General features: G+C 46.3%; 1 protein-coding gene across 6 annotated transcripts in view; it reads right to left on the reverse strand.

Annotated features, from left to right (window-relative positions):
- The window catches only part of ACD (ACD shelterin complex subunit and telomerase recruitment factor), a 60,460-nt gene that overhangs the window by 39,475 nt on the left and 6,086 nt on the right, over window positions 1-14,899 (reverse strand). For all 6 annotated transcript variants that reach the window (XM_056521063.1, XM_056521065.1, XM_056521060.1 and 3 more), the window contains exons 3-6: window positions 11,588-11,718; window positions 7,785-7,875; window positions 5,781-5,860; window positions 2,087-2,131 (exon numbers count right to left, since the gene is read on the reverse strand). In XM_056521063.1, the coding sequence (XP_056377038.1) occupies window positions 2,087-2,131; window positions 5,781-5,860; window positions 7,785-7,875; window positions 11,588-11,718 (347 nt within the window). The remainder of the gene's footprint in view (window positions 1-2,086; window positions 2,132-5,780; window positions 5,861-7,784; window positions 7,876-11,587; window positions 11,719-14,899) is intronic.

Raw genomic sequence — 14,899 nt, forward strand, 5'->3', positions numbered from 1 at the left:
TATAGGTGATTCAACCCTTAGGCCCCGTTCACACTACGGAATTCCCGCGGCTGAATTTCACGAGCGGAGATTCCGCCTGGCGGCCGCCGCGGGCACAACTTCGACGCTAAGGCTGTGGGGCACTGAGCCGTCACCATTGACGGCTATGCAGTGCTCGCGGAATCCGCGCAAAGAATGAACATGATCTTTCTTTGCGCGGAACACTTTCAGCGGCGGAAATGTCCGCCGTAGTGTGAACGGAGCGTTACTCACCCCCATTTGCAAGAGTCAGGGTTTTTATTTAAAGTCCCATACAAGTGTATGGGAAATATGTTACTGCATAACTTCCAAACAGCTGGAGATATTTAGATAATACTTGGTCACATGTTATTTATATGTCAAATAAAAATATATAATAGTTAAATTAAACCCAACCTGACCCCATATGTGAAGGATGGAGTTTTTGTTTCAAGTCCCATGCAAGTATATAGGACTTCTGGTACCTTATTCCACAAGCTCCGCTCTGCATCTCCTGGTGAATGTGGCAGTCCGGCTGGTAAGCCACACCCATTCTCACAAAGACACATCCACATTTTAAGCCACACCCCTTTTATTTTAATCTTACAAAATCTTTACCACAATGCAGCCCCACCTGAGGACGGGATATGAGGATTAGCTACGGATACGGGGACGGGGTCGGGATACGAGGTCGGGATTTCGGGATGGGATATGAGGACAAAAGCTTCCTCCTTTGATGCTTTTCCTCCCCCAAAAGGATACGGTACGAAAAACCGGGCAGCACCGGGTACTTAGCTAGTGAGGTGATAAAAGCCAGGATCGCTGTTTATTTCTTTTGTCTATTTGGCCATAAGATTGTAATGTAAAAGTCCTGGGGTGTTCTGTTCATGCACATAGGCCCACAGCTTCTCTTGCATGTACAGAGCATCTGGCATTGCTCAGTAATGTGTACTATGCACACATGCACTACTGCAACGTAGTAGGCAATGTAGTCTAAAAGCACACAAAGAGCTGTACATACATAAGCACACACATACTATGGAGGATATTTATCACAACCTGTGTAAAGTAAAAGGGGTGCAGTTGCCAATAGCAACCAAACAGAAAGCGTCTTAATTTGAAAAAGGCCCCTGAAAAATAAAAGTTAGTTACACAGGTTTTCATAAATCTCGCCATTAGGCACATAACTGCTTTACACCTCATGAAGAATTTTCCTTATAAAACGTCAGTTTCCTACTAAAACAAACACTTTACACATTAATGTTTAGACCGGGAATGTTAAAGAGTACCTGTCATCAACTAAACTTTCCCTGATCCCCCTCCCCATCTGTCCCTTACTCTAACTATGCCTATCCCTGTGTTTATTGAGGTTTAAAATGCTGTGGAAATACCTTTTTTTTATCCCTCTTCATTAGCTCAGGAGCCCTGTCTTTCTGAGGGGTGGAAGGAGGCGGGTCCCGGCAGGCATGATGTCACATGAAGCCTGGCCGGGACTCTGCTTCTGCCAGTCTTCCTATATGCTGCTCTCCCTCTGCAGCAGTGTTTCCCAACCAGGGTACCTCCAGCTGTTGCAAAACTACAACTCCCAGCATGCCCAGACAGCCAACAGAGGCAGTAATTAAGATGAATGTCAGGGGGGGGGGGGCACAGAACAGGGAGTGCAGTGAGATAATACAATGTATAAGATAACGTGTGGTGAGGGGCAGAGAGAACACAGAGCAGGGGGAGGGGGAGGTGACTGGCCTCTGTTATATGAGAGGCATGTGCAGGCTTGTAGCTCACAGTGCTGCTCCAGGCTGGGAGCGAGTCCTGAGCTGAGAGTACTGAACCTCCTGTGGAAGGACCAGAGCCCTTTCAGCATTAGTCCTAAAAGCTGTACACTTACTATGAAAATCATAGGAAGCTGCCTGCAGACCAGGCATAGAAGAGAGACCCCTAGTGGCCAAAAGTATAAAAGGAAAAAACTGGTATAAATATTAATATTTTTTAATGAAGATATATTACAATAGGTCTTCATTAATGATTATGAACAACATATTAAAAGTTTTTATTGATGACAGGTACTCTTTAAATAAATGCATAAACTTACTGCCACAATTCCTTGATCTTCATCCTCACTCCTGGCTCTACGTTGCTGGAAGAACAAAACATATAACCCATTACTGTTAATAGAGAGATTGAGATAGAGATTTGTGTGACTTGTCAGTAACTTGCTGTGGCATGCCTTTAGAAAAGTTGCTATTTGGCTGTTTAAAATAAAATATCCATATAGCATGCAACTTGAGCTCAGGTGAATCTTTTCAGAGTTTTGTGTGATTTGTTAAAATCCATCAATGGCTATGGCTACACAGTGACATGTCATGGTAACAGCAAAACACATCCAAGACGGGCAACTAAAATAACTTGCTGTCATGTCAGACGTCAAAAACAAGTTGCAGACCTCACAGTCCTATTGTGTCACAATGGGACCACATTTAATCATTAGTAGTGATTATAATCGATAAAAATGGTCTTAACCCCTTAAGAACACAGGGATTTTTCATTTTTGCACTTTTATTTTTTATCTCTTCACCTTCTCCACATAAGGGCCTGTTTTTTTTAAGGTTGATCCGAGAGGACAGAAACAAGCTACTAAAGCTACAAAATAGAGTTTAGCTACAACCAAACTAAACTCTTTTCCCTACAGTGCACCTAAGCACAGAAATGCATATTGCTTTTCTTTAAAAATCGAATTCTCAGTATTTTGAATTGTACACCAGGAAATGCTTGCTGTCAAATGAGACTGGAAAACTTGCAGGGTCTAAATTTGATATAATTTAAATACCATGTTAAAGACATATTACTTATCTACAAACGTAGGCTAAAGTTACATGGTGCCTTCGGTTGTATCACACAGACTGCGGCATTGCGCTGGGATGTCATATATAAAAGTTATGGCATCACCTTGAGACATAATATGATTGCAGTGAGACGGTCGCAAAAAATCCATCTTTGGCTATGGCAGAACCAGAAATTCACAATGTCATATCATAGAAGATTGTTGTCAGGAAAAGACCATCTGCCCCATCTACTGTGCCTAGAGATAGGAAGGCCTGGAAAAAAAAAAACAATCTGCGCTTCAAATCTGCGCAGAATACTATGTGAATAGACCCTTAGGGTCATACGTTGAGCACCCGCACCGTATTTGACGCTGTGGATGTGCTACTGCCCATCCCTAGAGTGTGCCTCCAGCTGTATCTGTGTGTCCTGCTCCAAGCAGAAATCCTCCGCTACCAGCAGATACAGAGGGAGCTGCGAGTTGTGTCTTAATGCACAGCTCTCCAGACATTGTGGCTGCTCTCCCTGATCTAGGCCGAGAGCGGCCATGATGTCTGGAGTAGACAGCGCATGCATGACTCGCAGCTCCCTCTGTGTCTGCTTGTAGCGGAGGATTGCTGCTGGGAGCAGGACACATGGATACAGCTGGAGGAACACTCTAGGGACAGTCAGAAGGACATCCACAGTGTCAAATATGGTGCGAATGGGCAACGTATGACCCTACACTAAAAGAACATACCGTATATACTCGAGTATAAGCCGAGTTTTTCAGCACGATTTTTCGTGCTGAAAACACCCCCCTCGGCTTATACTCGAGTGAACTCCCCCACCCGCAGTGGTCTTCAACCTGCGGACTTCCAGAGGTTTCAAAACTACAACTCCCAGCAAGCCAGGGCAGCCATCGGCTGTCCGGGCTTGCTGGGAGTTGTAGTTTTGAAACCTCCGGAGGTCCGCAGGTTGAAGACCACTGCGGCCTTCAACATCATCCAGCCCCCTCTCACCCCCTTTAGTTCTGAGTACTCACCTCCGCTCGGCGCTGGTCCGGTCCTGCAGGGCTGTCCGGTAAGGAGGTGGTCCGGTGAGGAGGTGGTCCGGGCTGCTATCTTCACCGGGGAGGCCTCTTCTAAGCGCTTCGGGCCCGGCCTCAGAATAGTCACGTTGCCTTGACAACGACGCAGATACGTCGTTGTTAAGGCAACGGCTCTATTCCGGGCCGGAAGCGCGGAGAAGAGGCGCCCCCGGTGAAGATAGCAGCCCGGACCACCTCCTCACCGGACCACCTCCTTACCGGACAGCCCTGCAGGACCGGACCAGCGCCGAGCGGAGGTGAGTACTCAGAACTAAAGGGGGTGAGAGGGGGCTGGATGATGTTGAAGGCCGCAGTGGTCTTCAACCTGCGGACCTCCGGAGGTTTCAAAACTACAACTCCCAGCAAGCCCGGACAGCCGATGGCTGCCCGGGCTTGCTGGGAGTTGTAGTTTTGAAACCTCTGGAGGTCCGCATGTTGAAGGCCGCAGTGGTCTTCAACCTGCGGACCTCCGGAGGTTTCAAAACTACAACTCCCAGCAAGCCCGGACAGCCGATGGCTGCCCGGGCTTGCTGGGAGTTGTAGTTTTGAAACCTCTGGAGGTCCGCATGTTGAAGGCCGCAGTGGTCTTCAACCTGCGGACCTCCGGAGGTTTCAAAACTACAACTCCCAGCAAGCCCGGACAGCCGATGGCTGCCCGGGCTTGCTGGGAGTTGTAGTTTTGAAACCTCTGGAGGTCCGCAGGTTGAAGGCCGCAGTGGTCTTCAACCTGCGGACCTCCGGAGGTTTCAAAACTACAACTCCCAGCAAGCCCGGACAGCCGATGGCTGCCCGGGCTTGCTGGGAGTTGTAGTTTTGAAACCTCTGGAGGTCCGCAGGTTGAAGACCACTGAGGGCGAATGATGAGAAGAGGATGATGAAGGGGGGGGGGGGGGTGTGGGGATGATGAAGGGGGGTGGGGATGATGAAGGGGGGGGGGGGGGGTGTGGGATGATTACAAGGGGATGATGAAGGGGGGATGTGTGGGATGATGACAAGGGGATGATGAAGGGGGGATGTGTGGGATGATAAGGGGATGTGTGGGATGATGACAAGGGGATGATGAAGGGGGGATGTGTGGGATGATGACAAGGGGATGTGTGGGATGATGACAAGGGGATGATGAAGGGGGGATGTGTGGGATGTGTGGGATGATGACAAGGGGATGATGAGGATGTTAATGACGGGTCTGGATGATGACAGGGGGGGATGAGGTATTTCCCACCCTAGGCTTATACTCGAGTCAATAACTTTTCCTGGGATTTTGGGTTGAAATTAGGGGTCTCGGCTTATACTCGGGTCGGCTTATACTCGAGTATATACGGTATTTCATACTCCAAAAATTGCTCTGGGAAAAAAAAAAAATTATTTTTCCAGGCCTTTCTATCTCTGGGTACACTAGATGGGGCAGATGGTCTTTTCCTGAGAACAATCTTCTATGATATGACATTGTGAATTTCCTGTTGTGCCATAGCCAAAGATGGATTTTTTTTTTTGTCTCACTGCAATTATACTATGTCTCAATGTGACACCATAACTTATATATATATATGACATCCCAGTGCAACACTGCAGTCTGTGTGGCACAACCAAAGGCACTAATTAGCCCTAGCCAACATTTATAGTAAGAAAGGGGTTGTCTCATTTAAAGACAAGAGAGTGTAAGAGAGGGTATCACCAATGATAGAAAAGTGCCATCACAGATCATCTACAGTCGGCTCCTGTTTTAACAGCCAATGAAACTGCCAAAAAACAGCAGCAGATAATGTGAAGAGCACTTTCCTAGAACATAGCTGCACACTTTGTTCTAGCAAGAAGCGGTGGTCACAGCAGTCAATGCCACTAATGACAATGATGACCAATCTCAGTTTTTAATAACAGACTAGAGCTGACCACTTACCAGTTGAGTAAATCTACGGTGTTGGTCTCCATGGGCAGCACACTGAAATGCTCAACAGTTAGGTAAAATTCACATCTACTCTATATAAAAAAAATAAAAAAATGGAAAAGCATAAATGATAAAAATGTATAGTTAGGTGTTGTGTACATAGTACTAGAGCACTTTTTTAAGGTGATGCATGTATTCACATCTCTATCATTGTAACAAATCCTTGTTACTGAAACAAAAAAAAATCAACAGGAACAAAATACAAGGAGGAAGTTGTTCTTTTTTTTCCTATCCTGACTGTAAGGGAGTATTACAAGCTTTTATATTTCATATTTCCTACAATCCAACTTGCTAAGGCCTTTACTTCATCTTTCCCAACTCATTGTGTGACCGTCACTTTGTGTGTATTGCTATATAGAGTCAGGAGAAGTGCTTGGCAGGGAGCTTCACTACCCAGCTTGCTGCTTCCCTATCTCGTTGCGTAGGATGGGCTCCACAGATTTACATGGAGAGCAGTGAACTAGGAGTTAAGTGCTCAACAGAGGCTTCTGCAAGCTCTACCTAGCAATCAGACTTCAAAACTGTCAAAACTTTTGACATATCACTATAAAGGGGTACTTTGCCTCTAGACATCTTATCCCCTATCCAAAGGAAAGGGAATATGATGTCTGGTCTCGCCGTTGAGGACCCCCGCGATCTACCCGCTGCATCCAGTGTCCACTTATTGCGTCGGGTCCAGCACTGGAGACTCGTGACATCACGGCCATGCCGCGCTCGTGACGTTACGGCCACGTCACCTTAATGCAAGTCTATGGGAGGGGACGGAACTGCCATCCCGCCCCCTCCCATAGACTTGCATTGAGGGAGCATGGCCGCGACGATACGAGCGGGGAGTGACCGTGAATTCACAAGCCTCTGCCCCACATTGCCAGTCATCCGGCACTGAGCGAAGTTCGTTCTGTGCACCGGATGTCTGGGGTACTGCAGCGGAGATCGCAGGGGGCCCCAGCTTCAGGACCCCCCGTGATCAGACATCTTATCCCCTATCCTTTGGATAGGGGATAAGATGTCTAGGGGCAGAGTACCCCTTTAAGTGCTAGATTTTTTTGAAGTCACCCACTGTTGGAGACTGGAGACATCTAGTAAACCAGACTTTAGCAAAGGTAAAAAGCATGGATGGATAGGGACACAACTACATTTACAAAAAATAAAAAAATAAAATAAAATCTGGTTTCTTCTCCACTGTTTTCATTATACATATATGTGGATTTTCAAAAGATCTTAACATTAAGCAGTAAAAGACATGATGATGGCATGGAAAATAGTGAACCTTGTATCCCTCCATAAAGGGAATCACATTCATTCACACTAAGTAAGAAATCATTGAAAATAAATATGGCTGTTGGGCTCAGGGTCAGACACAAAAGATAGATATTTTTGAAGAAATTCATCAAATAGAAAGGGAGGTCTGTTATATAGATGGCAAAGCATCTTGTCCACTATTCACAGGATAGGGGAGAACAGGCTGATCATGGGGTCTGACCACTGTGACCATCAATTCTGGAAATGGAAGAAAATAGTCCCCCAAATAAAAGGAGTGTAGCGAGTGGAGTGGTCCAACTTCTGGGAATCTAAAGAACAGAGGAAATTGTCTCCCCAATGGATGGAAAACACCATGTGGGAGATTTAACAAAACCTGTCCAGAGGAAAAGTTGCTGAGTTGCCCATAGCAACCAATCAGATCGCTTCTTTCATTTTTAACAAGGCCTCAGCAAAATGAAAGAAGCGATCTGATTGGTTGCTATGGGCAACTTTTCCTCTGGACAGGCTTGATAAATCTCCCCCCATATGTGTGTGGTCAGTGCAGAATGAGTTCAGATAGGCTTGGGGGTTTCAGAAGTTGGACCCCCATTGATCAGCTAACTATTCTGTGGATAGAGAATAACTTTAAAAGTTGTATATTTCAGTGATGCTATACACATTTGTGTGTAAGATAGACACAGCTCACACACTTACCAGATCTTCAACTACAGCGAAACATACAGAGAATTTTTTCAGAATGATGATCTTGTTCTTGATATCTACTAATGTAAAGTGTTCATCTTCACTAAAAAAAAAGAAAAAAAAAGAAAAGAAAGTAAATAAAAATGGGTTATGTTGTCATTTTGAGGATGTAGAAAATCAAAACCCTCTACTGTATTTGGCTTATAAGCTTTCTATAAATTCGTCCACCACACACTTGGCTCTTCCACATGAGCAGAGGGACTCTGATCAGGAACTTTTGAGCAATCAGTGAGGACCTTAGCACTCAGACCTTCACTATTCATGATGATAGGTATCCTTTAAATTCTGACCATGTCTTGTTTAAACAAGAACATAGAGAGTGCTGATACAGCTGACAGATTACCTTTGAAGGGGTACTCCGCCCCTAAACACCTTATACCCTATTCAAATGATAGGGGATAAGATGTCTGATCGCGTGGGGTCTGTCCACTGGAACCCCTGCAACCTCCGGCCTGCCACCCCCAGTAATCCGCTGCAGGGGGAGAACTCCACTCTGTGTCGGATTACTAGTGACCACACCCATCACGCCTCCTCCCATAGGCCTTAAAGGGGGAGGTCTGGGGGGGGGGGGTTACTCCAACCCTAGACATCTTATCCCCTATCCAAAGGATAGAGGATAAGATGTCTGATTGCGGGGGTCCCACTGCTGGGGACTCCCACTCCCAAGATTTCTCTGCTGCACCCAATTGTCATCAGCCTCATGGAGCAAAGATTTCTCCGTGTCTGATGACTCACGATACAAGGGCCGGAGTATCGCCCCCTTGTGTTTGTCACACACCACCCCCTCAATGCAAGCCTATGGGAGGGGGCTTGACGGTTGCCATGATGTGACGAGGGGGCGGAGCCATGATGTCACAATACTCTGGCCCCTGTATCGTGAGTCATCAGACACTGAGCGATCTTGTGGTTTTTTTTTTCTGGCAGTTTTTGGATATCTGCCACTGCAGGCAGTTTTTGAGCCAAAGCCAGAAGTGTATTCAAAAGGAATAGGACATATAAAGGAAGGACTTACACTTCTCCTCCCTTATTGATCCACTTCTGACTTTGGCTCAAAAACTGCAGTGGCAGATCTCCAAAAACTGCCAGAAAAAAACCAAGTGGAAACTTAGCCTGAGGCTGATGACAAGTGGGCGCAGCAGGGAGATCTCGGGGGTCCCCAGCGGCGGGACCCCTGCGATCAGACATCTTATCCCTTATACCTTGGATAGGGGATAAGATGTCTAGGGCCAGAGTTTTAATGAAACCGCATGGTGAGAAAGTTAAAAAAAACTGTCAAATTCTAGAATTGCAGATTTTTTGACATTTCATTTAGCAAAAAATAAAATAAAAAAAAGTGATCAAAAAGGTACAAAGTAAATACACAGAGATCACAGAACATAAAAGTAGCCCTCATACAGCCCCATATACAAGAAAATAAAAGTGTTACAGGGGTTATAAGAGGACACTTTTAGGAATAGTCATTTTCTTACAAAAAAAACAAAAACATATATTTAAAGTAGTAAAATAAAACAAAACCTAGGGAAAAAGCAGGTTTTGTTGTAATCATGTACTTGGCGCATCAGGGAGTACTTGAACACCCCGAGTCCTGTCTGGATTATGAAGTCGGGGACCCACCAGTAATAGTGGACATTAGTGTTCATCTCATCGGACCACCCACGGTGCAATCGCTGGGGTCCTATGGGTCATTTGGTTGTACCATATATCTTATGATAAAATGGAAGATGTCATTACAAAAAAACATTGGTTACGGGGAAAAAAAAGCCCTCATATGGCTCTGTGAATGGAATAATAAAAGAGTAATGTCTCTTAGAAGGCAAGGAAGAAAAACTGAAAATGCCAAAATGAAAAATGCCAAAATGGGTTGTGTTCTTAAGGGGCTAACCATAAAGTGAACTGTGCAGAAATGAAATCCCCCAAAATTAACTACCGTATATACTCGAGTATAAGCCAACCCAAATATAAGCCGAGGCCCCTAATTTCACCCCAAAATCCCAGGAAAAGTTATTGACTCGAGTATAAGCCTAGGGTGGGAAATACATCATCCCCCCTGTCATCATCCAGACCCCCGTCATTAACACCCTCATCATCACCGCCTGTCATCATCCCACACACCCCCTTCATCATACCCTTGTCATCATACCCTTGTCATCATCCCCTTGTCATCATCCCACACCCCCCCTTCATCATCCCCTTGTCATCATCCCACACCCCCCCTTGTCATCATCCCCTTGTCATTATCCCACACCCTCCCTTGTCATCATCCCCTTGTCATTATCCCACACCCTCCCTTCATCATCCCCTTGTCATCATCCCACACCCCCCCCTTCATCATCCCCTTGTCATCATCCCCACCCCCCTTCATCATCCCCTTCTCATCATCCCCACCCCCCTTCATCATCCCCTTGTCATCATCCCACACCCCCCTTCATCATCCCCTTGTCATCATCCCACACCCCCCCTTGTCATCATCCCCTTGTCATTATCCCACACCCTCCCTTCATCATCCCCTTGTCATCATCCCACACCCCCCCCCTTCATCATCCCCTTGTCATCATCCCCACCCCCCTTCATCATCCCCTTCTCATCATCCCCACCCCCCTTCATCATCCCCTTGTCATCATCCCACACCCCCCCTTCATCATCCCCACCCCCCTTCATCATCCCCTTGTCATCATCCCCACCCCCCTTCATCATCCTCTTGTCATCATCCTCTTGTGAACTCTCTGCCCTCAGTGGTTTTCAACCTGCGGACCTCCAGAGGTTTCAAAACTACAACTCCCAGCCGATGGCTGCCCGGGCTTGCTGGGAGTTGTATTTTTGAAACCTCTGGAGGTCCACAGGTTGAAGACCACTGCGGCCTTCGACATCATCCAGCCCCCTCTCACCCCCTTTAGTTCTGTACTCACCTCCGCTCGGCGCTGGTCCGGTGCTGCAGGACTGTCCGGTGGGGAGGTCGTTCGGTGGGATAGTGGTTCCGGGCTGCTATCTTCACCGGGGGCGCCTCTTCTCCGCGCTTCGGGCCCGGAATAGAGGCGTTGCCTTGACGATGACGCAGAGGGACGTTGGTAATGAACGTACCTCTGCGTCGCCGTCAAGGCAACGTGACTATTCCGGGGCCGGGCCCGAAGTGCGGAGAAGAGGCCCCCCCGGTGAAGATAGCAGCCCGGAACCACTATCCCACCGGACCACCTCCCCACCGGACAGTCCTCCAGCACCGGACCAGCGCCGAGCGGAGGTGAGTACAGAACTAAAGGGGGTGAGAGGGGGCTGGATGAAATCGAAGGCCGCAGTGGTCTTCAACCTGCGGACCTCCAGAGGTTTCAAAACTACAACTCCTTGCTGGGAGTTGTAGTTTTGAAACCTCTGGAGGTCCGCAGGTTGAAGACCACTGAGGGCGGAGAGTTCACTGGAGTATAAGCCGAGGGGGGTGTTTTCAGCATGAAAAATCGTGCTGAAAAACTCGGCTTATACTCAAGTATATACGGTAAAATGAAAAAATGATAAATGGGCCCGTCATTAAAAATGTATTCCAGAAAAAAAACGTTTAAAATTCAAGTCCAAGCTGCTGCAATTTAAAAAAAAAAATTAAAAATTGAATTATCTCCCATAATAGACTAGGCCCCTCAGCCTGGATGCCCCTTCTCTACTAGCCAAAAAAAAGGAATGTGACAACAGTTGATAGACGATGGGTAGAGAAACCAGGCGATCAGCTGATCAATGCACCAGCTTTCACAAAAAAAAAAGAATTTGCAGACCTTTCCAGCATCTGCTGCGCCTCCTTTGTGATGACAGCTCTGATGTAGTACTTCTGATCAGAAATATTGACAACAGCTTCTGGATACTGGCAGTCTTCTGAACTTACTGAATGATCTGGGATCCTCAGAAACTAAGAGAAAATGCAGAAAAGAAATACAAGAATGCTTGCAATAAATATGGCAATAATGGTACAGATGTTCTAGTAAACAGAAGTCAATGTACACATGTCATCCACAAATTTACTTTATATAAATGTGTGTTAAAAACACATGCAGGTCTATATGTCAATGTTTCCAACAGGGACTACATTGGCTATGTTCACTCGGCAGATCACATGGACATTCCGCATAAAGTAGGCACTGGCAGAACATGCCGGCCATAGGACTGTTCAGAAATGTGTCATCTTCATAGACAGCAATGCATTTTCGAAGGGATTCCTCCAAAAGAGTTAACATGCCAATTCTTTCTGTGGAGGCCGGAATTTGAATATCTACACCAGATGTATCCGGTGCGAAAATGCTGCAGTGTGCACGGTGCAGCAGAATCCCTTTTTAAACAATGGAACCCCGCTGCAACAGAACTTCCCAATTAATTTTTTCCTGCTGGATTCCACTCTGAAATTCCCCCGTGTGAACAAGGGTTTATAGTTCCTTTCCAAAAAAAATAAAAAAATAAAATAAATATTCGAGAGAAGAGACAGCACAGATCCAATCAGCATGTGCAGGTGATCATCCGGGAATGCCAACCCGAAAAGGTATATATATATATATACACACACAAAACAAATAGAAAAACAATGCAAGGATTTAATGTACACTACATTTTAATTCATGATCCACACAGTCCCTGGAAGCCAATCCTGATAATCTTTTCGGTGCTGACACGCAAAGTAAGAGTAGCAGATGATGTAAGTAATGTAAGAACTGCGGAGCACCAACCAGGTATGTTCAATCAGAAGCTTCTTTATTGTCACTTCATACAATTATCCTGAAGCGTTACAATTTTTTGCTATTGAGCGAGTAGAAACTCCAGAGCAAGGCCTCACTAAGGAACAAGAATTATTGAAAAAAGAAACTCTTTGGATCCTCCACAATGAAGCCACAGGCCCACTTGGCCTTAAAGGGGTATTCCGCCCCTAGACATCTTATCCCCTATCCCAAGGATAGGGGATAAGATGTCAGATCGCCGCGGTCCCGCTGCTGGGGACCCCGGGGATCGCTGCTGCAGCACCCCGCTATCATTACTGCGCAGAGCGAGATCGCTCTGCACGTAATGACGGGCAATACAGGGGCCGGAGCATCGTTACGTCATGGCTCCGCCCCTCGTGACATCATGGCCCGCCCCTTTCAATACAAGTCTATGGGAGGGGGCATGGCGGTCGTCATGCCCCCTGCCATAGACTTGCATTAAGGGGACGGGTCGTGATGTCAAGAGGGGCGGAGCCATGACATAACGATGCTCCATCCCCTGTATCGCCCGTCATTTCGGCGCGTAAACGGTCTGTTGCCGTCTTGAATACCCCCGCGTCTTCACCATCCTCCCCTGCATATATCCCGTTTGTATGAAGTGACAATAAAGAAGCCTCTGATTGAACATACCTGGTGAGTGCTCCGCAGTTCTTACATTATTTTAATTCATGGAGAAGGGTCAATGGGCTAGATTTATTAAAACATGTGTTTAAAAATTGTGATTCCTACTTTAATTTTAAAAAGGCTCCATAAAATAAAAGAAGCAATCGGATTGGTTGCCATGGGCAATCGTACCAATCTTCCTCTACACAGGTTTTGATAAATCTCCCCCATAGACTAGAACACAATCTGTCACATCAGTGGCTGCCTGTATACCACATAAAATGTATGTTAGCTAGGAGCTGGAATAGATTTGAGCTACAGTTTTCACCAGTTTTGTACTGAAATTTATAGTGGAGGATGTGGGCCACAGGAAACCCTACCTCCTTCATGCTAAGCCCTTAACTTCTAAAACGGGAAGCATAGTGTAAAAAGCTGCAAAATTGTATGCAAAATGGGGCTAGAGCAAAAGCAAGCAACATTTTATACTACAAAATTGTCACACACTATTGAAACCCACCCCCCACACACACAATCTTCTGGGGAGGTTTCACTGTATGCATTATGAACATTTTTTTTAGAATCAACAACAGCATATAGTCTGATGTGTTGCACACAAAGGAATAAGCCAAAACTCATGAACTTTGACATGTAGGGTACCGAGGGATACTTAAAGGGGTACTCCGCTGCTCAGTGTTTGGAACATACTCTTCCAAACGCTGGAGTCTGCGCTGGGAGCTTGTGACGTCATAGCCCTACCCCCTCACAACGTCACACCCCACCCCCTCAATGCAAGTCTATGGGAGTTCATGAGTTTTGGCTTATTCCTTTGTGTGCAACACATCAGACTATATGCTGTTGTTGATTCTAAAAAAAAAGTTTGAGGGGGTGGGGCGTGATGTCACGAGGGAGCGGGGCTATGACATCACGAGCTCCCGGCTCCTGCCTTCAGAACAGTTTGTGCCAAACGCTGTGCAGCGGAGTACCTTTAACATAGTATTCCCATCAGCAAGATCACCTTCTAAATTGTAGTTTATGTTGCAAATACGTGTAATCTAACTTGCCTCCTTTCCCTGTTCTAGACGTTTCTCTCTCTCTTGTTAACAGGTTGTTGGCAAGAGACTGGAGGTGGGTGTCCGGTGTTCTAAAGTTGTGAGGAACTCCAGATTAACGTGTGACAGCAGCATATCCAAAGCAGCCGCGTCAATTAGGCTAGGTTCAGACTACGGAATCTCCGGGCAGAAAATTTCTGCCTGGAGATTCCGAGTTCCGCCTGCGCCGACTGAATTAGTCGGCGCCAGGACCGTGCGGACACTGCAGTCTCCTATAGACTGCTATGTGTTCCGTTAGGATTTCCGCCTGAAGAAAGAGCAATCCCTTTCTTCAGGCGGAAATTTTCTAGCGGATTTTTCATCCGGATTTTCCGCTTCACAAATTCTGAAGTGTGAATTTGTGAACGGAAAACCATTCACTACACTATGCATTATAGTAAGCGGAATTTCTGCTGGAAATTTCAAAGCGAAAATTCCGTCGTCTGAACCTAGCCTTACTCTTCACAGCCAGGAATCTGCAGAGCCGTGGCACACCTCCTCCCTGCTTCTCTCTCTTACACCACGATGAGTGTGGCTGCGCCACTTCCTCTCTAGAGCATCAGTCCCAGAAAATTCTGAAACATGGGCACAGTTTGAGAATCCTCGATCCCAGCAAATACAGAAACACTGGTGACCTAACTCTAGTACTCCT

This window comes from Hyla sarda, chromosome 5, assembly GCF_029499605.1.
Source record: "Hyla sarda isolate aHylSar1 chromosome 5, aHylSar1.hap1, whole genome shotgun sequence".
NCBI lineage: Eukaryota > Metazoa > Chordata > Amphibia > Anura > Hylidae > Hyla > Hyla sarda.